At 29.7% G+C, this 26128-nt stretch overlaps 1 protein-coding gene across 2 annotated transcripts in view; it reads left to right on the forward strand.

Moving 5' to 3' along the window:
* Nucleotides 1-26128, forward strand: part of LOC122501297 — a 323656-nt gene that overhangs the window by 231602 nt on the left and 65926 nt on the right. For both annotated transcript variants that reach the window (XM_043610645.1, XM_043610644.1), the window contains exon 3: nt 21878-22013. In XM_043610645.1, coding sequence (XP_043466580.1) covers nt 21878-22013 — 136 coding nt within the window. The remainder of the gene's footprint in view (nt 1-21877; nt 22014-26128) is intronic.

Consider the following 26128-nt stretch of genomic DNA (forward strand, 5'->3'; position numbering starts at 1 on the left):
TTTAGAGCATCAACATGAACTGACCCAGACTGATAAAAATATCTTGCTTTTATACATTTTCTCCTTCAGTCTTCAAAAGAATGTCAATAGATTATTATTAACATGTGTGTAAAGAAAAAATCAATCAGTTCTAAAAGATCTGTCAAACGTGGAAGAGGCATTTTCAATAGAATTATTAACAAATTGCCTATTGAATTGCATGTTCCTTGTTATCAGTATTGTAGACCTGGAACTAAATTAGCAAAACAATTGGCACGTGGTGATCCTGGTATCAATCTACTAGATCAAGCTTGCAAAGAGCACGATATTGCTTATTCTCAAAATAGAAATAACGTTGAGAATAGACACGCAGCAGACAAAATACTCGCTGAAAAAGCTTGGAGTCGAGTACACGCTAGTGACGCAAAAGTTGGCGAAAAAGCAACAGCTTGGGCAATTACTAACGCTATGAAAATGTAAACAAAGATGGGAATGGGTTTAAAATCAAAAAAGAATAAATCTAAGAATAAGAAAAAAAGAAAAAATAAAGCAACACATCCATTAAGAAATATTGTACTAGCAGCAAAAAAATCTATTGTTCCTGGTAATGACACCTCATCAGCTATTAAGTCAGCTCTAAAAGGGCACGCGTAGCTGTGAAAATCGCAGGTGGAGAAAACAAAGTGAAGCAACCTTGAATTTTATCAGTACCAAAAAAAGTTGGTGGTTTTTTACCATTTCTTGTGCCGATTTTCGCTGGCCTCAGTGCAGTAGGGGCTCTATCTGGTGGAGCTGCTGGAATTGCAAAAGCAGTTAATGATGCAAAAGCAGCGAAAAAACAACTTGAAGAGAGTCAACAGCATAATCCAACAATGGAATCCATTGCTCTTGGTAAAGGACTTTTTTTGAAGCCATACAAACAAGGATTAGGTTTAGAATGTCCTGCAAAAAAAAACTAAAAAAAATGTAAAATTACCACAACGAGCATTGACTAATTACGATTTTCTTAAATATGCTAAATTGTTAAAAATTCTTAACTTTCGAGGAGTTTTTATGTGTAATGATTTACCATTTATGGGACCATGTAAGAATGAAACAGCTATAGTTAATTTAGATAATAAAAATAGTGCTGGCACACGTTGGGTTGCCTATAAAAAAATAAACAATGATGTTATATATTTTGATAGTTTTGGAAACCTTCGACCACCTACAGATCTTGTAAAATATCTCAGTGTTGATAATATCAAATATAATCATAAAAGATATCAAAATTATGACACTTTTGTTTGTGGACATTTATGTTTAAAATTTCTCTGTAATCAACTTGAGTTTAAAAAATGTATTTTCTCTGTTTAAATAAAGACTAGTAAAATTTTATATCTCAGTTTACATTGAACCCTCAAAATGGACGATTCATTAACCTTCACATTGTTTGGAAATTCTTCAATTTTAGAAGCACACTATTTTCCACCAATTGAATTGACTCCAAATGAAAATTATGTTCTTGGACTTGTTGAATTTCTAACCTTTAATTCGATTTCAAATGTAGACATTGGAAATAATAAATTTTACGTGGGTGATGAAGAAATCACTATACCGACAGGTAGCTACGAAATTGATGATATTCAACGCTATCTACAGCATGTTTTAAAACCAAAAAGAATTAATCTTCACATTAAACCAAATAACAATACATTAAGGAGTGAAATTTTGTACAGTAGTGACATTGATTTTAAAAAACCAAATTCTATAGCACAATTATTAGGCTTTAGGCAACAAATACTTCAAGCTGACATATTCCATCAATCTGATTTACCAGTGTCTATTATAAAGCTGAATTTTTTAAGAATTGAATGTAATATTACAACAGGTGCATATATTAATCATAAAAAGGTGCACACAATTCACGAATTTTTTCCTACCCTACCACCAGGATATAAGATAATTGAAGTACCCTCTCAAGTCATTTACTTACCAGTTGCTGTCAAGACAATAGATCATATTCAATTGCAAATCATTGATCAAGATGGGCATATTGTGAATTTTCGTGGTGAAACTATTACTATAAGATTACACATTAAGAGGTTGTTAAATAGAAGAATAAAATTATGGGTATTGTATTTAATCAAAAAGTTGGCTTTGGTTATTATATTAATAATAATAACTCTGTAGGATATCAAAAAAGATTCAGTTACAAATCTTCAGTCAAGGTGTTAACACCGCAGGACATTCAACTATTGATAAGAGTCTAGGATTAAAAGTGATAGAGCAGAAAAAGCAAAAAAGAAGGTGAAAATAAAAAGATTTAAATTTGTATGCATTTGCTTTGTTGGTTTCATCTATAGAGACCTAATATTCTGTAAAAAATAAAAAAAATGGAGGACGACTTGCTAAGTATTGCAAAACCAATTGTTTATGATGAATCCATTGCTCATTATGAAGTCCATGCTCATTTACCATATGCTTCATCAACATTCAATAATAGTGATGAAATTCGAATTGCTATTCAAAATCAAGACCACTGTCTTCTACCAGGAAAAAGGTCTCTTCATAATTTAATTTTAATAGATTTTTCTTTTAATTTTTTTCTAATTTAAGAAGATCTAAATCACGCATAATATTAAATTGGGTAAATGGGAAAAAGAAATTTTGAAACATTAAGAAAAAGTTGATTTAAAACAAATCATCAGATTTATCCGTAAAAATTATAAATGACAAAAGAAAATGGGACACCAGTCACCAATACTAGGCTTATCATGAACGCCATCTATCATTTATTTGAGGAAGCTCGTTATGAGCTAAATGCTGTGGAATTTGATAAAAACAAAAATGTCGGTCTTACGAGTCTCATGAAAAATTACATTTCAATTTATGGTACTCAAAGTAAATTTTTAGAAAATGCAGTATGGTTTCCCACATGCGATGCAAATACTCCATTAGCTGATAATAATGGTAATTTTGATATTTAAATTCCACTAAGCGTTATTTTTGGTTTTGCTGAGGATTATCAAAAAATTATTGTAAACGCGAGACATGAATTAATTTTAACAAAATCGAGAAATGATGTTAATGCAATTTTGCAAACTGCTGAGGAACTTGTGAAAATTTCCATTGATAAAATTGAATGGTTTTTACCTAATGTACGCTTATCTGATGCACGAAAATTCAAATTGCTAAAATGCATTGAAAAAGATTAACTAATTCCAATTAGTTTTCGAACCTGGGAATTATATGAATATCCTCTGCTACCAACAACTGCGAATCATGTGTGGACTGTTAAAACATCAACGCAATTAGAAAAACCTCGTTTTGTAATTCTAGGCTTTCAAACAAACCGAAAAAATGTAACAACGCGAAATGCTGGTCACTTTGATCATTGTAGAATTACAAATGTTAAATTATTTTTAAACAATCAGTGCTATCCATATGGTAATCTTAACCTTGATTTAGATAAGAATCATTATGCTGTACTGTATGAAATGTATACAAACTTTCAAGCTAGTTACTATGATAAAGAATGTCAACCATATTTAACGAAAGGTGAATTTCTCGATTTTGCACCATTAATAGTAATTGACTGTTCAAAGCAAAATGAATCTCTAAAATACGGCCCTGTTGACATTCGACTTGAATTTGAAGCGAAAGAAAATTTTCCTAATCAAACTTCTGCGTATTGTCTCATTTTGCATGACAGAGTAGTAGAGTACAGACCAATTAGTGGTGGAGTAAAAAAAATAATTTAAAAATTACTAAAAAAAGATAAGATTTTTTTAAAACAAAATGTATTTTTTAATTAAGAGAAAGAAAGAAGAAAATTTACTAGCCTTTACGGAGAGAAAAAATAGTAAGCGGCTCTACCTGTCGGTAGAGCGGTTGCGTTAAATGCGAAACAGCCGTTCAACTTGAGGTTAAGCACGCTGCTTACTCTCGAGGGGAGAACGGTTCTCCTTTTTGGGAAAAGCGGGTACACTTTTTGGAAAGTAAGTGGCTCTATTTGTGTGGAGAAGAGAACCGATACTCCTCAAAAAGTATAACCGTTCGACGTTTGCGGCGCAACTGCTGCGCTTTATAAAGGGAAAACAGCGCTCTCTTGCCAAATCAAACGGCTCACTTTTTTTTCTCTCCGTGTTGTGTACTTAAATATACTTAGACATAATTACTATTAATTTAAATAATGTTCTAATTTTTTAAAATAAATACTTGAAAAATGTAAAATTTATATGTATTTTTTATTCTATTACCTTAATCCAAAAAAAAATTTTTAATTTGAAAAGAAATAATGAAAATATAAAGATTTTAAAAGCTCAATGCAGTTTGTAGGTGCTCAAAAGTGGTGATAGGCAGGCAAGGTGACTGTAGGTGGTGAGGAAGCGGGGGCGAACGTAAGAGGCAAAGCATTGCCTCGTGAGGAGAGCAGAGTGACGGGGTGACCAAAGAAGCTGATGAAGCTGAGGACAGACGAAGAGAGTCAAGCGCTGCCTGTAAAAGTGATAGTGCAGGCGCTGGTGGAAGTTGAGCATGCAAAATATGAGGACCTCGGTTTGTTAATGGATTCATGTAGGTGAAGTCCTACCATATGTGAAAATCCATGTTGCCAGGAAAAATTATGGTAAGTTTGGCCGCCATATTGGATTGAAGGGTGAAAATTGTTTTTTAATATATTGTTGTAAATAACAATCTGACAAAATTTTTGTAAAGAGGTTTATTGTAGAATTTAATCATATCTACAATTTCTATTTCAAACTTTTTTCCTAACTGTGATAATAAAAAAGTTATAAACAAAAGAACGCTTAAAATTAAGGGATGCAAATTTTGAAATTAATTTACTCTTTAATTTTACATTTTACAAAAAAGTACATCATAGGTAATTTAAAGGAAATACTCTAACGAATAATTTAAGTGGTCACACTTAAATATTGCTTTATATTTATTCATTGTGGATAACTGCAAAGAGGGTGAGTACGACCAATGATAGCTTTCAGGAGTCACGCGTAATGCAAGACCTTCGCGTTAGTTGAATAGAAGAGTCAAATAAATATAAAAATGTTGTAAGTAAAGTAATAAGATATTAAAAAATAATATTTTAAACAATTTTTATAAACAATTTCATAAACAACTTTATAAATTTTTTTGTTATTAAGAAATTTTTTTTAGAAATGAATTTATTCTTAAATTTGTCAAAAAAAGATAATTTATTTTTTATCAATAAGAACAATTACTTTAATAAACGCATTTATATTTAACAAAATAATTGAAGTTCTGTAAAATAATTGATTTATTTTAATCGCATCATTTCGCATAATCGAACGCAATTTAAGCCCATAATTAAAGAATTTTGAAATGCATAATCAGTCTTTCCTTATAATTCATTATTTATGCATTTACACAATAAAATTCAAATCATACCTAACTTTTTACAATTTTTATAGGACACTACTTACAATAAAAGGAAATCATTACAATCTAATTACTCAAATTCTTACAATCATTATTTACACATTTACACAACGAAATGCATTTTACACTTGACTTTCTGCAATTGCAGGCCATTGTCTTACAATTGGAATAACACTTACATGGACTGATTAAAAATTCGGGAATGGACGGCTTCGTCATTTGAATTGGATATAAATTAGAATTACGCAATTCATATCCGAATTGTAGGAAGTTTATCGGTTCAATTAGGGGTTGAAATGCATTTTTCCATAAATAAGTTTGTGCTGATGCTCTTAAACAATGAAGATATAACGCATTATAAGTGCATATGATTCTGGACAACTTTAAATCGAAACCAATATTTTGAGAGATCAACTTGTACCGAATTTCATCTGCTGTCATGTCTTTTTGCTGATATAAATAAGTGCACACTTTTTCCACGTTAGAAAACTGCTCAAAATCTAAAAATTCTTCACCAAAAGTTGAAAGCTTAGTCTGTACAAAATCTAAAGACGCAGCTTTTAAGCAGTTTTTCTTATTACCCAGTCGACTAGTTGTGTCACAACCAGTTAAAGAATGTAAAGCGGGCAAAATATTGCAAACATTTTTTCCAAGAGATTGGGCAGCTAAATGACATCCCAGATATCGCTTTTTTATGTGATCCTTCGAACCACAATCCCTGACAACCTATTATTTCAAGATTGTGCCAAAAATAAATTCCCAAAACAAAAACATCCGTATCCGCGCTGAGAATAATAATATGCGAATTTTTAGTTTTTGCTGCATGAAATATATGAGAAAACATCCTTGAATCTGCTTCTAAGTGGTTTGACTTCAATTCAAAAACTTCTGAAAAAGAATTACTTTGCAAATTGAAACACTTAGTCGGATCATCAAATCCACCGGAAATATACATCTCATGATTTTCCTGAACTTTGACGTGCTTTGAAGCATAGAAACAAAGGAATTTAACTAACTGCAATTTATTTTCAGAACTTGCAAAAAAAAACTTTGTATCAGCGGGAATTTTTGTTGAGTTATTTAAAATAATAATTTTCTTTATATTTTGTCCCTTGCTTCGTAATTCCGATTCCAAAAATTTTATTGACAAATCATCGTACCTATCAAACACAACATCAATTCTGTTAACATCAGGCGAGTGCAATAAGAGCAGGATTGTTGAAAAATATGCTTCTGCGAAATCACCAAATGAACTGAATTTTTTCAACTGAATTTTATGAACTAGAGACATACCATCGACTATAAAGATTTTTGACGAATTCAAAGATGAAATGTTTGGCAAAGATTCTAATACACAATCATGCTTGTTTTCTATTTCTGAAGCAAGTGTTGATTTTGGAGATTTCCTATAAAAGCCGTCTTCTGTGAACAGATATTTGCAATAATCTAATATTTCATACGATGATAGAATTTTTTTGTCAAATCCTCGCTGTGATGCTAACATAAATGATTGTTGAACATTTGAGATGTCTTTAGAGTCAGTCAGCTTTTTATTGTCATTATTTGTAGTAGTTTTCTCTTTTGAATTATAAGTGAAATTGTGAAAAGGAACTTTTTTCCAAGGATCAAACACACCTTTTGTTTTCAAATCAAATCTTTCACTCTCGAATTGTGTAATCAGGGCTTCTCCGTCTTCTTTTAAAGTCAGCAAACATTTCGTTTTTTCATCACACACGGCTCCAGTAAAAATGTTGTGAAGGCCACACTCTTCAGTCATCTAGAAGTAGAATATATATATATATATATATATATATATATATATATATATATATATACAAGTAAATAAAAAAATATATTCTTATATTACAATATAGCCAAATATACTACATTATCTGAAATATATTGCATTCTTTGAGACACGTGATTAGATTTTGAATGTCCATTTCATCTTTGTCGATCCTAGATTGCGTCCATTCACTGTGAAAATTCGAATGAATATCACTTGCCGCATCAGATTGCATCCCAAGGTAAGACAACAAGGCAGTGTGAATGGAGTTTTTAACAGGATACAAAAGCAGCCAACGCTGCATCGCATCTTTGTTTTGTGTGATTCCTATTAAACCTCCAGATACTGCTGATGATCGGTTTTGTGATTGCTCTAATGCTAAGTCGCAGCCAACAGCATTAAATTTTCCATCGGTTCGTTTTACAGACAACATTCCTCTTCTCAATTCACATAAAATTTCGTTTGGCAATTGCATCATATCTTGTAAATATAATGATACTCCACGGATGTAATTGGTGTGGTTCATTGAGAATAGGAACGGCAGCATTTCCCTTGTACTTTGAAGATGTAAGTCGAAGTCCGCCAGTCTGTCTGCAGCAATGGAATTTAAAAGAATTTCAACCATTTCACAATATTTGTTTAAATAGTGAAATGTTTCATTTTCGCTGCTCATTTTGCTTAAAAAATCAGAAAACTTAAAAAAAAAATCCTCTACGATTCTGGTATATACGGAATGTTTTTCAATCAATCCGCTGTGATCTTTGTCAACGGTGCACTCTCTCATTTCCTGAAGACACGAATTTAAATATTTTAAATCTTCTTCTGAAATTGTCGCATGGTCGATAAATTCTGCAAATTGTAAACATCTTAGGGATTCATAAATAAGCTTGTGTGCTCTAACCCCCCTATTATATTGGGTACCATTTAAAATTGCTGATAAAGTATTGGTACCATAGATGTTTGATTCTACAAGAATATCATCGAGACCACTTCCTTCGATATATTGACCTGAAAATTTTAAAAAAACTGTTATTATTTTTTTTAGTATTTAATAAAGATATTATTAAAACCATTTTATCTGTTACACTGACCTAGACATCGTAAGAAATTTTTCTGCAAATGAAAAGTTTCAATTCTCAATATTAGTCCTTGGAAGTCAAGACTTTTCGATTGAATATCTTTTGCAATAAGATATATAGCCATATCACAAGATAGAACTGCTAGAGATTTATCCAAGGAGAGACACAATTTAACAAAATTTGTCATGGCAGTGTAGATAACATCTTTCGAAGTAGGAGGGTGCGGAATAACAGGACAATATCCAACAATAGATACAGGTAAATACTGAGATGTTAACAGTTGTTGAAAAGAAGTCCATCCAGGTATGGCATTTGTTGATGGCCTGAGGAAGTTATTTTGTAATGCACAGTACTGTAATCTACATAAAATCCATAAAAAGTTGAGTTTTTGAATACTAGTCTGACTGCATCTTAATAGACAACTGCTTTCCAAATAATTTAACACTGATATGTTTCCAAGGGCTTTGTATTGAAGAACGACTTGACAATTTAAAATTTTTAAATCGAGATTGTCCTTTTCGTCTGTTGGCTTCATTCTTACCAAAGAGGTGCTGTTATTTTCTTGATTGCTTTCTTCTTGATAAACTACCATTTCTGTCACATGTGTAGTACCTTGTCCACTCAACGTTTCTTCATTAAAATCATTATTATCTATTGCCCCATGAAGAAACAGCGATGGATCTTTTAGTATGTTTTTGGGGGTAAGAATTTGTTGCTCATTGTCTTCGCTCAAAATTGAAGTAGTTAATTGAGTATCAATAATTTTTAATGCCTTGTAACTGATGCAATGTCCTAACCTGTTTAAAACTGTTATTAAATGTTTTGATCTACTGAGATGATGGACAGATTGAGCTAAAGCTATATGCTTGGGTGTCTGTTTGTCAGTTACAGTAAAAAAAATATCTGAAAATACTGCATTGGCTCTTCGATAAATGTTTTCTCCTAATGTCTGATTTTTTGAACTAAACAATGCTTGAAAAAATATTTCCCAAGTCGATGGTAATTCTCCTTCCGTAAACAATTTTTCAATCAATACTTCGTCACATAAATAGCCATCTGGAATAAGCGTAGTTTCCAACAATTCTTTTCTTAGTTGTTTTGCACATTTAACAATATGATTTTCTGAATCAAGTTCCCGGACACGTTCAACCACTTCAGCTAATGGAACATTAGACATGAACATTGAAGAAGATTTTGATTGATCAGATGGATATGAGAACAAAACTTTCTCGCCGTATTTATTAACAAAAAGTGATTTGACGTCTCGATTTTCAATTTTTGCATTTTCAATTTCAGTGAGTTCAGCCAACCGATTAGCCAAAAGAGATAATTCAAATGAACTTGTTAAAAACTGGTCCTTTATTTCATCAATTAGTTTTTCAAAAGCCCAATTTAATATTCCCTCGGGTACTTTAGTTGATGGTCTACCTGCAATTATTTAAGAAAATCAATTAAAATTCTTTAATATTAATTAAAAAATTGATTTTTTTATTTATTGTGAAGTAATTGAATATTAATTTTTTTTAAATTTTGAAATAATTAAATTAGAATTTTGAAAATAGAAAATTCCGGAATTTGAAATAAAATTCCCGGGATTTCTAGGTTTTTTTCCAATTGAACTGACTTACCGGGATTTTTTCGATTTCTCGGGTCGCTAGACACCCAGTATAAAATTCAATTATTTATTAAAATAAAATTATTCTTTTTTGGAATAATAGAATTTTTAATTGATTGAGAAATAATTGAATATGAATTTAATTAAAATTTTTAAATAATTGAATTTTTCATGGATTAAAACTCGAAATAATTTCAGCCAACGGTAGAGTCAAATGAAATAATTTAAATTAATTTTTTGAAAACTGATATTTTTTTAAATAAATTATATTTTCTAAAGCATATTAAATTTTCCTTATAGTTCTTTAGTTAATAGTATACCTGATTTGTTGATTGATGTTCTTGGTATCCTTGTATATTCCTTGTAACAATTTTTGTGATATCTAACTTCTCTAGCAAGTAAATCGGCAGGTGTCAGGCAACAGTTAATTTCTGTGAAAACTTGATCTAAATTTTTTTGCGCAACATCAAAGATCTTTTGCGCCGAAGCAAGTTCCGAGCACAAAAATAGTTTATGATCTTTATTTTTCGTGGCAAAACCGCATATTAAGCATTTTAACTTTCCTACATTTTCACCAGAAACACGTAAAGTTCTATTATTGTCCGCCTCCGGCACATTTAAATCATCACCAGGAGCATTATTTCGTTCTTTATTTAATGCAATTTCGCGACGTCTTATTTTGTGTTCACTCACATAACTCGCCATACAACTTCTATGCCACGAAAAACACTGTATTGGAGAATACGGGTTGTACAGCTTTTGAAATTTCTTTTGGATCTCATCTTGGCGTCTATTTGCTGCATTTTCTATGGTATTGAATGACTCCTCTTTTGGTTCCTTTACTATGTTGTTTGACAAACCACAAAACAAACACAATAGTTCACTAATTTTTTTCATTTTTAGGCTAGTAATTTGTAAAGACATGTTTTGAAACTATTATTTAGTAACGAAACATACACACGGACGCAGCAAACTGCGTATTTTATAAATAAAAAAAATTTCACAGCGCTGTGAAATTCAAAACGAACATTGCAGCCCAAAAGATTCAGCGCTACTGTTCCTGAATTTCTTATTCATGTACTGTGCACTTAATTGAAAAGTTACAGTAATTAGAAAACGATTAAGCTAATTTGAGTGACTGGCGCCAGAGAATCATTAGTTGTTGCAAAGGAGGTACCGCTGTAAGAGAATCACATTTATCCCGCTAAACTATTGGCAATATATTTCAATTTCAACTAAATAATAATTAAATTATTATTTATAATATATAATTGTTATGTTTTAAAAATAAATTATCTTTTTTTGACAAATTTAAGAATAAATTCATTTCTAAAAAAAATTTCTTAATAACAAAAAAATTTATAAAGTTGTTTATGAAATTGTTTATAAAAATTGTTTAAAATATTATTTTTTAATATCTTATTACTTTACTTACAACATTTTTATATTTATTTGACTCTTCTATTCAACTAACGCGAAGGTCTTGCATTACGCGTGGCTCCTGAAAGCTATCATTGTTCGTACTCACCCTCTTTGCAGTTATCCACAATGAATAAATATAAAGCAATATTTAAGTGTGACCACTTAAATTATTCGTTAGAGTATTTCCTTTAAATTACCTATGATGTACTTTTTTGTAAAATGTAAAATTAAAGAGTAAATTAATTTCAAAATTTTCATCCCTTAATTTTAAGCGTTCTTTTGTTTATAACTTTTTTATTATCACAGTTAGGAAAAAAAGTTTGAAATAGAAATTGTAGATATGATTAAATTCTACAATAAACCTCTTTACAAAAATTTTGTCAGATTGTTATTTACAACAATATATTAAAAAACAATTTTCACCCTTCAATCCAATATGGCGGCCAAACTTACCATAATTTTTCCTGGCAACATGGATTTTCACATATGGTAGGACTTCACCTACATGAATCCATTAACAAACCGAGGTCCTCATATTTTGCATGCTCAACTTCCACCAGCGCCTGCACTATGAAGGGGATATACGAAGACGGCCTAGCATAGAAAGAACGTGTATCATAGCACACCGTGAGGGGAGAATTTTTATGTGACATTTTTACGATCACATTTGAATTAGACCATTTTACTGCTGCTGACTTGACGACTAGACGATTAGAGTAAACCGCAAAAAGTTTTCTTTTATTTATTTATTTATATTAATTATTATTTTTTTTTTCTTGCATGCTTTATGTAAACAATATTGAAAATTATTAACTATTATTTTTTTAATTTTTATAATATAATTCTTTTTCAAAGATATTAATTTATTAGCAGAAATTTTTTTCTTATTTACATTTTTTTTACAAATTTAATTTAAAAAGAAAAATTTATATCCACTTACCTTGTATGAAATATGAATTAGTAGTCATGTTAAATGATGTTTTTTTAAATTTAAGTAGATTTGTTATTGTTATTATTATTATTTATCTATAATTTATAGTATAACATTTTTTTAATTTAAATAGATTTTTCTTTTAATTTTTTGATAATTTAAGAATTATTATTATTATTTATCTATAATTTATAGTATAACATTTTGTTTAATTTTAATAGATTTCTCTTTTAATTTTTTTCTAATTTAAGAAGATCTAAATCACGCATAATATTAAATTGGGTAAATGGGAAACAGAAATTTTGAAACATTAAGAAAAAGTTGATTTAAAACAAATCATCAGATTTATCCGTAAAAATTATAAATGAAAAGTTATTTAGAAATTTAACATATAAATTCTAATTATTTGTTGAATTATTATCATCTTTTTCAAATAAAATTTTTTGTTATAATTTGTTTTTTATTTCTTGCACAATTTTACAATTTTTGACTTTTTTTCTTTGTAAAAAGAAATTTTTTTAAGACCAAACATGTAAAGAAATTTTTAAAAAGAAAGACATAATGTCAACTAAAAGGAGTTAATTTTTTCGAAATTATAAACGCCATCGGTGAAGACTAATTTTGCCGATATGTCTGCCAACATTGTGACAATATTAACAGTAGATCCTTCTGTTGCAAGCATTTTAGTGGCATGGTACACGTCAATGGCGTTAGGACACAAATTCATCAACGACTCATAGTTAACTTCTAAGACCCATTCGATGGGTACAGATATATCGTGGTTAATCATGACGTACTCCATGCTGTGAACAAAAAAAAGAGAAATCTGAGACAAAAATTATACTTTCTCTTTACTTTGTATAATTATTTTTTTAAAAGATTAGTATAAAAAAATGAATTGATAAAATATTTTAATTTAAAACTTACTCTGTATCTTGGAGAAGACTGTAATTAATAGGTTCGTTTCCAGCAATCTTCTTCTTCTTCTTCTTTTTCTAGTTGTACCTAAGCATAAAAAATTTATTGAAAAATACCATTCAATTTTAAATTTCTTTTCCTTTATGATTATTCTTGCGTTACACACAGTTATAGAGAAAAAACTATTTTTACAATTAAGTACTTAAATTATAGCAAAAAATTCATATCTCACTATTTTGATAAATTTATTTGAGATTGACATTAGCTGATCTCCCTTTTGTACTTTTGTACAAGAAATGAATATTCTTCATTTATGTACTAAAATACAAAGGTGACATCAGCAAAACATCAATCTATCTAAAAATAGTAAAACATCTTGAATTTTTTTTGTAATACTTTAACTATTTAGTTGTAAAACAAATAGATTTTTCCATAACACAGAATCAAGTATAATAAAAATTTTTTTCAGGAAAAGTAATTAAATTGGATTATATTTTAATAAATTTGTATGCTTACTGGAAAAACCTTTTGTATCTTCTTCTTCTTCTTTTTCGCTTTTCACCACCACCACAGACACCAACACTGATAAATTCCTAAGCATAAGATTTGTTAAAAAAATACAATTCATCTTTATTTATTGTTTCTAATATAATTAATATTATGTCACAGTTATATGTAAGCAATTAAAACTAAATTTGTTCATTGGATATTTAAAATTGATCGAAAGCAACATCGACTCTGCGCATTCAAATATGCACCTTTATTGGTGAGCTCTATTTAAAACCGCAGAGTCGACGCTGCTGACGAACAATTTGGAAAAAAATTATGTTTAATTGTTTCCATATTAATGAGGCACATTATTAATTATTATTGAATATCAATAAATTAATTTAACCGAATTCTTAACCAATCTTATGCTTACACTTTTCTTTTGAGACTTTTTTCTTCTTCTTCCTACAAGATCTTCCTACAAACTGGAGTACCAAAATGAGAGAAGTAGGGCTCATTTGACTAAGTGGGGATTATACCCCTCAAAAAAAGGCTTTTGTATTGTTTTCAATTTTTGACGAATGAAAACCAAGACGAGAAATTTCTACGTAGAATTTCATAGAAATATGTTGACGAAGTAGGGATTGTAATTAACGCTTTAAAGTTACGGGTATTAGGTGTGATGTCAAAAAATATAAATCAAAGATCTAATGTATATTTTACGAGCATGTTTAGTTTTATTTTTTCTCGTAGCCCCACGGATATGTATCGGTATTTGAGGATATTAATACACGCTTATCGTCTTTCCAGCTTAGAACAATCTTTCTTTGTTTTATTGTGTGAACTTTATGCTTACAGCTTCGAATCGAAAATTGAGTTTCAATCAAATTTTGATGGAAATTTAGAGAATGCTTATAGTCATTAAATGTTATTGTTTTTAGTGTACTTTTTTTTACACCTTTAGCTTTCTTATTTTCCGAATTCAATTGAAAAATTTTAAATGCATACAATTTTGAACGTAAACCTGTAAATTCTTCAATAATTTTTCCACAACATTCATCTTTCATTAAACCTAAAACTTTTTTATTACAGAGTGGTAGACCGTAAACATGATTTGGTGGATAGTCAGAGGTGTCAAATTTCTCAATATTTTGCTTCATACATTGATAGAAATCAGGAACTTGAATTTCATAAATCAAACTGTCAGTATCAGTGTAAAGTAATTTTACCTTATCACCAAAATTTTTTTATATAATTTTAATGAATATATTGGTTTATTGAACGTAATTTTCAATTTATTCATTTCAATAATAACCATATCTTTATCAAATACGGTGGAACTATGAAAATTTGGTTTACCAATGAGTGATCTCGCACCGTAACGCCCTTCCCATTTTGTAACCAAACGAACATCTTTATATTTTTGAACATTTTCCATAGTCTTAACAAATACTGAATTATTCATTAATTTATAAAAATTTTTTTCAAACTCGTTAGTGGATTTTTTCTCATTTCAGTGTTTAAATCAATGTAACTCTTTAACCAAGGCTTTTGTTTAAATTGAAGAACTCTATGAATTTTTACTAGTTTCATACCTAAATCCAAGTATAATTTTAAATTTCTATAGTGTAAAATGTACTGCTTTTTATGATAAAGAGTCGTCATTTATTTTGGAATTTTACACTTTGAATTGGGTGGTACAAAGTGCTGTGGACAAAGAGGTAAATCCTTATGTAAATCATGTAATTCAACAGGATAGTCTAAATCAACTTCAAGAATATATCCAATTAATGACTCATCAGATATATTTTTAAAATCGATTTTTGAAAAATCCTGTACCCACATAAATTCTTTATAAGGTAAAAATTCACTCATAGCTGCACCGTATTGATTATTAATATCAAAGTACATAATGTATTTTTCTGGTAAATTTTCATCATATTTTTCCCCCATATACCTGTTGTTGGCTTTTGAATATCTATTTGAACATTGTGATACTCCACCCCTAATTCCAGATTCAATAAATAGCAACATTTCAGGATCTGTTAATAGTTTAAGTTTTATATCTGTAAATTTTAACATGGTGTCAAAAGCAAGTCCCGGTGCAGTGTAGTAATGCAGAGGATCTAATTTATAAGTTGAAATGCATGTTTTTCTAAAATTTTTAAAAATATCGGCTAGAAGAAGAATATCTGTTTTAAGATAAAGATCAGAATACTCTCCTAATTTTTTTAAATTGAATGTTTCCCATACCTTTTTAGCATGAAGATAGTCTTCGTCTGAAATAGTTTCAATGTTTAATTTTGAAAAAAATGACTGTTTTAGAGGAAGACATTCTTCATCCAATCGTGCCCATGAATCAATGTATTCGTATGGGAATACACCTTTTCTTATTAACAATTTAAATTGTGCATCGTCTGTACAATGCTTTTTTGTAATTTTTTTTTATTGTCAGTTAAATAGGATGCTAATTTCTCTAAACTACTTGCCATAAAACGAAACGAGTCAATAAATCGATATTTAATTTTAGTCTTATCTACATCTTTTGTGAATGAAATGTATTTTTCTTTATTTATAGGCAATAAACTGATATTTCCATCAAAACCAGTTGCAAGAGCTCTTATAAAAAAATGTGAATCATAACCTGATAAATTGTGAAAAACAACGGGAATAATGTGAGAATATTTAAAATTTACATTGCAGCCTTGATGAGCAGGACCGCGATATTTGCCTGTAAAATGGCAATGATCATGATGTTTAATGTCATTTATTTCAAATGGTTTTTCGCAAATGTGACATAATTTAGCAGCTTCAAAGTCTTGCATTTGTTGTTGAGTCAATTGTTCCATTGGGACAATATTTGAAAAAAATACTCTATTTATATAACTCGCCATATTCTGTAATTCATTAATAAGGGGTTACATGGGTCAAAACGACATAAAAACGTATGTTTTTTTAATAATTTTTTTTTCGTAAAATAAATAAATTTTTTTATTTGAACACTTTGGTATCTGAAAGTACACTATTAAATGAGAAAGATATTAAATTTTTGATAAAAAATATTTAAAATCAGGGCCGTAGCAACAGTTCTTCGGGCCCCTTTCAAAAAAAATTGCTTTTGCGGTGGTCAAGATATCTTTTGACTGCTTCATCTAAAATCAAAATACAAAAAATTTTCTGTTAGTGGGTGAACATATCTCGTGATTAAACGAAGGGTTTTCAAAGAAATTGAAATTTGGATATTTGACAGTGTCTTTTATCAAAAGTTCAAATTTTTAGAACCATTAAGACCATGTAAAATCGGTTCTAATCAACAAAAAAAATATTCCTTCGTTCAATCACGAGCTATACTCATCCACTAACAGAAAATATTTGGTTTTTTGATTTTCAATGAACCGGTCAGAAGATATCGTGACCACCGCTTTTTTGGAAGGGTTCTCAAAGAACCTGTAGGTACGGCCCTGATTTTAAATATTTTTTAACGAAATTTTTACAAGTTACTGTTTTAATAGTGTACTTTAAGATATAAAAACACTCAAATAAAAAATTTATTTATTTTATGAAAAAAAAAATAATTAAACAATCATACATTGTCTGGACGTTTTGACCCATGTAACCCCATAAACCACTGTATACAGTCCCCACCACGATAAAGATTTGTATGTGAGAGTGACTCATCAAAGCCGCACTGCATGGTATAAGCTACGCTTGTAGGCACGTGCCTTTGAACGTTGCATGTGTTTGCGTCTGTCTCTGCAATAGGCTCTAAAAGGCATTCTGTATCAGCATATATTACAAATGGAACCTTATCTTTAAAACGATAATTTTCAAATTGTACATTATTATTATTATTATTCTCATCGGGTAAAATTACTTTACACTTATTCGTATTCTCACACGCTAATCTATGTCTTTTATATAAGTTATTGTCAAGAAAACGACAAAGGCAGCGATCACATAATAACAAACTTTGTTTTTTTTAGTTACCTGTGATCTTACTAAACGGGAAAGATTCTTTATTAAAGCAAAATGGTATATTGGTTTCGAATTATCATTTTCGTTTTCATCAATTTTATTAGTCTCTATCATTTATAAATGTACGACAGGATTATTTTCTTTTTCTTTAATTACATAAATAGGAACAATATCAGTATATTTATGTTTTTTATCAAAGTCATCTAATCCATAAATATTTATTTTTAAATTATTCATTTTTTCAAACCTTTTAATATGAGAAAAACTAATTGGAAATTCAATACCATCATATTTTAATATAGTACTGTAGTGGGGATATGAGTCAGTGCGAGTTACGTGATCTCTTGCAGGAAATAAAAAAGCTGTTATTGACGAAAGAAAGCAATAAGGGCCATTGTTCTCAATGTTAATTACAGCTTTCTTATTTCTAATCATTAATGGTAAATCCATATAGGTGGAATATCCAACTTGAAATGCATCATATCTATTTATATTTACAACTAAATTAATAATTTCTTTCAAACTCCAACCCGATTCTTTCTCTTCAAATTTCTCAATTTCTACCAATACACAATCTCTGACTTTATTTATATACCAATCATCTAAATCTGTTGTTGGAAAAATAATTGAATTTCTCGTATTAAAATACTTTATTTCATCAATCATTTCCCCTTGTTTTAAAGTTTCAAATCTACCATAAAAAATAACGTTTACTTTCAAATTTGCATGCTCTGTTAAACTTTCTTTTACATTATTAATCGTTAATAATTTTGAATCCTTTAAAAAATTATATAAATCTTTATGTCTTAAATTCACTATTGAACCTGTTTTCACATGACCATCAAAAGCATTCTCCAAGTTTTCCCACCTGATTCGATGATTTTCTTCTTGATTTCCAGCTGATAAACGACCACCACTTTTAATATATAAATGGCGAAATTTCTGTTGAAATGCCTTTAACAGTGCTAATGATGCAATGATACTTCGTTTCTCATTTACTGACAAATTATCTCTATTATCACACAAATATTTCTTAACTTTATAAATACTTCTTTTATTTAATTTAATTAATTTTTCACATTCACTTGGACATGGACCCTCTTCTCTCAATATAATAAGACGATGCGGGGCGGTATCAATTGCCCAAAATTCAACTGTATACAGGAAAACTGCACACGTTCCAGTGCACCCTGGAAAACTGTATACAAGCAAATTTAAAAAATAAAATCATTAAATTAAATTTAAAAACTGTACAAATTTAAACTGCATACCGGTAAACTGACCACAGGAAAACTGCATACTATTAAAAATTGCAAATTTTAATAAAAAAATAAAATTAATTTAAACTGTATACAGTTAAACTGACCTCAGGAAAACTGCACAAAAGCTTATTTTTAATAAATTTAATAGAAAATAAGCTTTTGTGCAGTTTTCCTGAGGTCAGTTTAACTGTATACATATAATTAATTTCATTTTTTTATTATAATTTGCAATTTTTAATAGTATGCAGTTTTCCTGTGGTCAGTTTACCGGTATGCAGTTTAAATTTGTACAGTTTTTAAATTTAATTTAATGATTTTATTTTTTAAATTTGCTTGTGTACAGTTTTCCAGGGTGCACTTGAACGCGGGCAGTTTTCCTGTATGCAGTTAAATTTTGGGCAATTGATACCGCCCCGCTTCTTTAGCACAAGTCACAAAAGTTTCAAAGTGATTTGATTCCATCTCTTTATTTTTAATATAAATTCAACTAGTTAAGTTGGTGTCTCAAATATAAATGATATTTTTGCAATAGTTTTGCACGTCTTTATACTGCTTTAAAAAATGCTCCTTTTTTCACACAAAGGATACGCGACTATACGATTTTTTTTCTAATTATACTAACATCATAATTTGAATGTTCCATTCAAAAAAATGCCATAAAAATTTATTACCCATAACAAAAAATGTCACAGAAAATATTTCTCAGAATTATTTTCAAACCAAAATTTTCACCAAACATTACCCCCTCCCTCTTCTCCCTTCAATCAAGGCAAAAATCACGTCTCAACTTTACAAATTTTTGCTGACATCGTAAATTAAACACATGTCACATAAAAATAGGTCATAAATTACTACAACACTCCGCCCCCTTCCAATCAACAGAAACAAGTGTTTCCAAATATACACACATTTTTTTACCATTGACCCCCCCCCATACTCTGAAATTTGACCCATCAGATTTTCAAAATTCAAAATGGCGGATCCAACAAGGCGGACGAGAAAATTAAAAATCCATCGGATTTGCTTAAAACTTGCTGTTTGGGGGTTTTCGGGTTCGCTAATTACGAATATAATGTCAGATTTTCAAAATTAAAAATGGCGGATAATGTCACGATTGATGCGATTCGATTGAAATTCGTTTCTCGGAGGTTTTTGGGGTCGCTGAATTCGAATTTGATGTTCCTCTTTCAAAAATCAAAATTGCGTATCCAAAATGGCGACCTACTTTTTTAAAAGTTAATGAATGTGTCTAAAAATATTTATTCTTGTGAATTTTTTAATAAAACAAAAAAAACGTAAAAAGATTAAGTAAACGTTTTTGATAAAAATTCGGCAACATGCAGAAAATTTGGTCGCTATATTGAATCCGCAATTTAGCATTAAGAAAAACGAACATCAAATTCGAATTCAGCTTCACTGAAAAAAATGATATTGTCGATTTTGTCATACGAGTATAATAAGGACGTATAATATGGCTGTTCTACACTGCGTATCGCTAAAACAGCAACACTGTATGGTTGTCCCATTTCCACCAATATAATATGTGAGTATTGGCCATATTTATGGCAGTATCATAAATATATTTTTTAGTGTACCCCAAAAACCCCCAAAAAACGAATCTTGATCGAATAGCAATAATTTTTAAATTATCCGACATTTTGAATTTTGAAAAACGAACATCAAATTCGAATTCAGCTACCCCAAAAACCCCCGAGAAACAAATTTCGATCGAATCGCATCAATCTTGAAATTATCCGCCATATTGGGTCACCATATTAGATCCGACATTTTGAATTTTGAAAATCTGATATCATATTCGTAATCAGCGACCCCGAAAACCCCCGAGTAACGAGTTTAAAGCAAATCTGAAATTTTTTTAATTTTTGTAGTCGCCATTTTGAATTTTTTAAATCTGTCTTCAAATAAAAGAAAATTTTATAAAATATTGTATTTTTGTTAATTGATTTTGGTGTTATATATTGTAGAGTTAATTAATTCATAAACGAAGTCAACTTTTTTGAATTATTGTTTTAATTTAATTTTAATTTTTTTATGAAAACCTTAGGTGTACGGTACTAGGGGGCTTCTCCCTATAATATTTATACTTTTAAAATTTAGTTATAATAATTTTAATTACCTATATTTGTATTATGTGATAAAAATTGCTTTTTAATTAGAGTTTATGTCAAGGGTTTGATTACCTTTAAGTTAAAGTAAATAAAGATAATTTGCCTAAAATTTCTGCACATTTATATCAATTTTCATTAATTCTAAAGTTAATTTTACCAATTCCGAAGTCAATTTTAGTAAAAAAAAATTAGTACATAATTAAAATTTACTTCTAACATATATATATATATAGTAAAATACAGCAAAAATGTGCAAAACATAAATTTGAACAAAATCAAACTTTAATTGAATGGCACAAATTTTAATCAAATGTAATCTTAATTAAATATTACGATACCTCAGTGTGATACAATCCTATCTTCTGGTAATACTTTAAACTGTCCCATCTCGAGGTGATGTTTTGTACCGTGCTATCTCTTATTTGACAGATTTTGGTGTGAATAAAAAAAATAAATTACGGTACTTAAAATATTGATTACATTCGAAACAATAATTTTTTTATATTTTAAGAGATACTTTTTATCATAATATATAAAAATTTAGTGTGAATTAATAAAATTTAACCACTTAAATGCATTTAGAAAACAGCTAATACATTAACCCTACTTTTTGACAGCACGATACAAAGTATCACCTGAAGATAGGACTATACAAAATATTACCAGAAGATAGGACTGTATTACACTGAAGTATCGATTAAATTTCAACGAATTTCTAATCTTAATTATACATTACAAAATTTGAATTAAATTTTCTCCAATTTCAATTAATACTTTCAAATTCTCATTTCAATAGAAGAGCATTCTTTTAATAAAAATTTATATCAATTTTTTTTATTTCTTTACAAAAACAAATTAACAGAAAAAAATGTAATATTTTCTTTTTCATTTTTAGGTAAATCGAAGCAATTCACATTCCGTAATAATAAAAGACGTTCAAATGGACTTGAGTGGTAAATATCGTTGCGAAGTGTCAACAGATGCACCAAAATTTTACACAAAAGTTGAAAGCGGTTTCTTAAATGTTGCACGTGAGTAAAAAAAACATATATCAACAAATTTTTAATACCATTTTTCAACAAGTTTTTGTGTTTTCCAGACGACAGGGAGTAAAAGTCATTCACTTGTTCGACTTGTATGAAAATGGCGGCCTTTTTTTCCCATGAGCAAAAATAACGCAAGGGACTAGCTGTTTTTTTTTGCCCATGGGAAAAAAAGGTCGCCATTTTCATTCAAGTGGACAAATGAATGGCTTTTAGTTCCTGTCGGCTGCTATCTAAAAGCGCCTATTTTGTGCCTGAGGTATGAAAATTTTTTTTCCTTGTCGCCATATGGTGTCACTATAGTGAAAAAAAAGTTCTGGTTAGGGTATATTTAACACGATATTCTAGTTAAAACAACCAGAATTCTGGTTAAGTTAACTAGAATTCTGGTTAACCTAACCAGAAAAAATCTAGTTAGGGAATATTTAACACGAAATTCTAGTTAAAAACAGGTTTTCTGGTAATTCCAACCAGAACTTTTTTTTCAGTGTAGTTTTACAAAGAGGTTAAGGAATTTTTTTACGAGCAACGTTTAACAATTTCATTGAAAAAAGGAAAAACGTTCAAAATTTTATATTTTTAAAAGTTTTTAATTAGATTTAATTACTGCTACAATAGTGAATAACTTTGGCTAATTTAGATTTTTTTGTGGAAAGAAACGAAATTATAAATTTTAGAGAACGTCAATAAATAATTCTATTTAATAATTTATATAAAGAACAACAGAATTATTTCCCTAAATAGAGAAAGAATACCAGTGTTGAATTACTCTATACAAAGAGACAATTTTCGATTATCCTTGTTGGAAAAATAAAAGAGTCACTTTTTCTTCCTTCTTTCTCGAGTTACCTCATGGTAGGTAGAATTTCAGTACAACTGTACAAAAGAATTGTAGAAAGGAGGAAAGTGGGAAAATTTTTGCTTTGGAAAGTCGTTCTTCTCGAAATATACTTGGAAAAGTTTTACGTCTGTGCATGTGCACAGAATATAGATGAAAAGGAACTGGGAAAACGTAGGTATATAGTATAGTGAAGGAGATGAGAGAGAGAGAAATGGAAACGAAACGTAGGAAAGTAACCAGACGTGCAGAGATATATATATATATATATATATATATATATATATACACGTCAAAGTTAGAGAATAAGCTACCAAGATGATCAAAACAGTTGTCGCGTCGGTGAGGATAGGTCTTTCCTTGTGTAACATTGATCACAGTATGCCATTTCCCTGGACATCCTAGTTTGGTTAGTTCGGAAACAAGCTGCAACTCACAATACATTCAAGATTGCACGAACCATACCGTTTTCCAAAGTGCTATATGAGAAACAAGAGCGAGCACAACAAACTTCCCAATATTATTCCCTGTTGATTATTTAATCAAAATTCATTCAACTTTGCCAGACAATTTCATCATCTAATTCACAAAGTTCACAAAATCGACGAGAAACAATGATGGAGCGAATATTATTTTGCATACGACGACTAAAAAGTTTGCTTCTGTTAAAATCATATTTTAGCAGATGTAGAATGCTTGATACCGATCAAGTCTAAAGCAGAGTAGTAAGTAACAATTATATAACATTTTGTATCAGTCTATACATATTCTAGTTCTTGTATACTGGTTTCAATTCCAATACTAGTCTCCTACAACTACTTATTAGGGTGACCGTTACTTTGCAAAATTTGGAATTTCTTTAATCGCCGGGCTGAATTTGCTTTAGAATGTGAGAAAAATGAGCTGTGCACAAAAACAGCCCAATCGAACAATGTTAATCCGTGATACCGAAGGGTTAAAGTTTAAATGGGATTTAACATAGGATTAGTGCACTTTTTTACATTTTGTATGATAACTTTTTTTATTAATCTTTTGCTTTGACGATATGTATATATTTATGGTTTTAGATGTACTGAACAGAAATCCGATGTCAAAAAAAATTTTTTTTTTAAAAAAGCTGTACTGAAAAAAATATATTTATACTGACATAAATATGGCCAATTCTCACATATTATATTGGTGGATATGGAACAGCCATACAGTATTGCTGTTTCGGTCATACGCAGTGTAGAACAGCCATATGTATGTGAAGAACACCAATACTGTATTTTAAGTACAGCAATACAGTAAATGCTGTTTCAGCTATACGTCATAACCATACTCGTATGTCAAAATTGACATTACCATTTTTTTCAATGTGACAATCTTTTAAAAATGACATGATTTTAGATTTTACATTAATTTACTCACCCGTGCAGAAAATGCCCCACTTTGCCCCATTTAAAACAGGGTTCTGATTGGGGCCTCGACAGTTTTTCCTATTAAAATTTTTTTTTACTAAAGTTTTTAGAATTCCTTTTTGTTGTAGAAGCTATTAACAATGAAAGGCAATCATTATTTTAGTTATTTAATAATTTTTTTATTTTAGGGGTTTAACTAGAATTCCTGGCCAAAACCCCAAGTGAGGTGTTCACTAGATATTAAATAGGGCTCTGATCAGGGCCTCGACAGTTTTCCTCGTTTGAATAAAGTGTAAATGAATTAAGTTTTTTAAATTAGTTCCCATAATAAAATTATAAACAATTGAAGAAATTAATTAAACGGAGTAATTATACTACATTTTTAAGATTTTTTTTATCTTATGGGTTTGACCAGAAATTCTGGCCAAAACCCTAAGTGGGGTGTTCACTAGATATAAAATAGGGCTCTGATCAGGGCCTCGACAGTTTTCCTCGTTTTAAAAGCATGTAAATAAATTTAATTTTTTAAAATTAACTTTTTTAAAACAGTTATTAAAGTTAAAAAAGCGTGTTCTTTTAAAACACTTTACAAAATAATTATGGTAATATATTTAAAAAACGAAAATACATATAATTTTTTTTCTTTAAGTACAATATTATAATAAAGTTTATTTACAGTGAGTTCTCGCGAGTCGTTCAACTCACGAGTCGTTCAAACTCGCCAGTCGTTCAACAGCTGATCAGTGTCCGATTCACGAGTCGTTCAATTTCTAGCATGCGCGCGCCGGTGCTCAGTGCTGTGTAATTTAAACGGACCAAAGTCATTGAATATTGTGTCTTTCGGGGCGATAAATATGTTTCACACATCCCTGAAATCGCCTTGGAGGCGTGGCTTATGCGTTGAACGACTCGTGAGTTTTATTATCTTGAAAATTTTCGAGAATTGAACGACTCGCGAGAACTCACTGTATTAATAATAACAACTAAATTATAAATAACGAATAATAATAGTTATTAAATAATTAATTATTATACATTTATTTAAAAATAAAAATTATGAATTTAAAAAATAATAATTAATAAACAATTATTAATAAATTATACTTAATGAATTTTAATAATTATTAATTAATAGGATGAATTTATCATTTGGTTTGTATATATATATATTATATTATTTTAATAATAATAATTATTTTATATTATATTAGCTTAAAGTGAGAAAATGATTCGGAGAGATTGTTAAATTTAACACCTATAATATTTAATAACTATTTTTTAAACATAATTAATAAATTTGAATAAAATATTTATTAAATAAATATTAATTATTACTTATACATTTGAAATCAAAAATTATAACCTTTATTAATATTATAAAATTAAGGAGGCAGAAAGGAGCGACAACCTCCAAAAGAAATAGTATATTACATTATAAGGGCAGAAAGTTCGACATTCCTGCATCATCGCGATGCAGGAATTTCGAACTTTTTGCCCGTGTAATGTATACTATTTTTCTTTATATCCGGCCGAAAGTACGCTTAATAATTTATTAATTACAAATCTTGCAATCGCGTTCGATTTGACAGCCGGCCATCTTTTACTTTTGCTCCCCGCTTCAGCGCCGCCATCGGCAACTCCTGAAGCTCTGGCTTTTTCTCTATCTCTCTCTAAAAGAAAGACGCCGTTATTGACTTTCGATGCCGGCCTCGACATTTTCTGCACGAACGAAGCGAGTGCTGCTGGTCGGGGGGGGGGGCATCGAAAAGACAAGCAAAATCCAAATATAACTACAATTTTAACAACTAAATAAATAATTAATTGCAATAAATGACCAAAGGAATAAATGAAAGTAATAAAAAACA

The sequence above is a fragment of the Leptopilina heterotoma genome, unplaced genomic scaffold (genome assembly GCF_015476425.1).
Source record: "Leptopilina heterotoma isolate Lh14 unplaced genomic scaffold, ASM1547642v1 Lhet_208, whole genome shotgun sequence".
Taxonomy (NCBI): domain Eukaryota; kingdom Metazoa; phylum Arthropoda; class Insecta; order Hymenoptera; family Figitidae; genus Leptopilina; species Leptopilina heterotoma.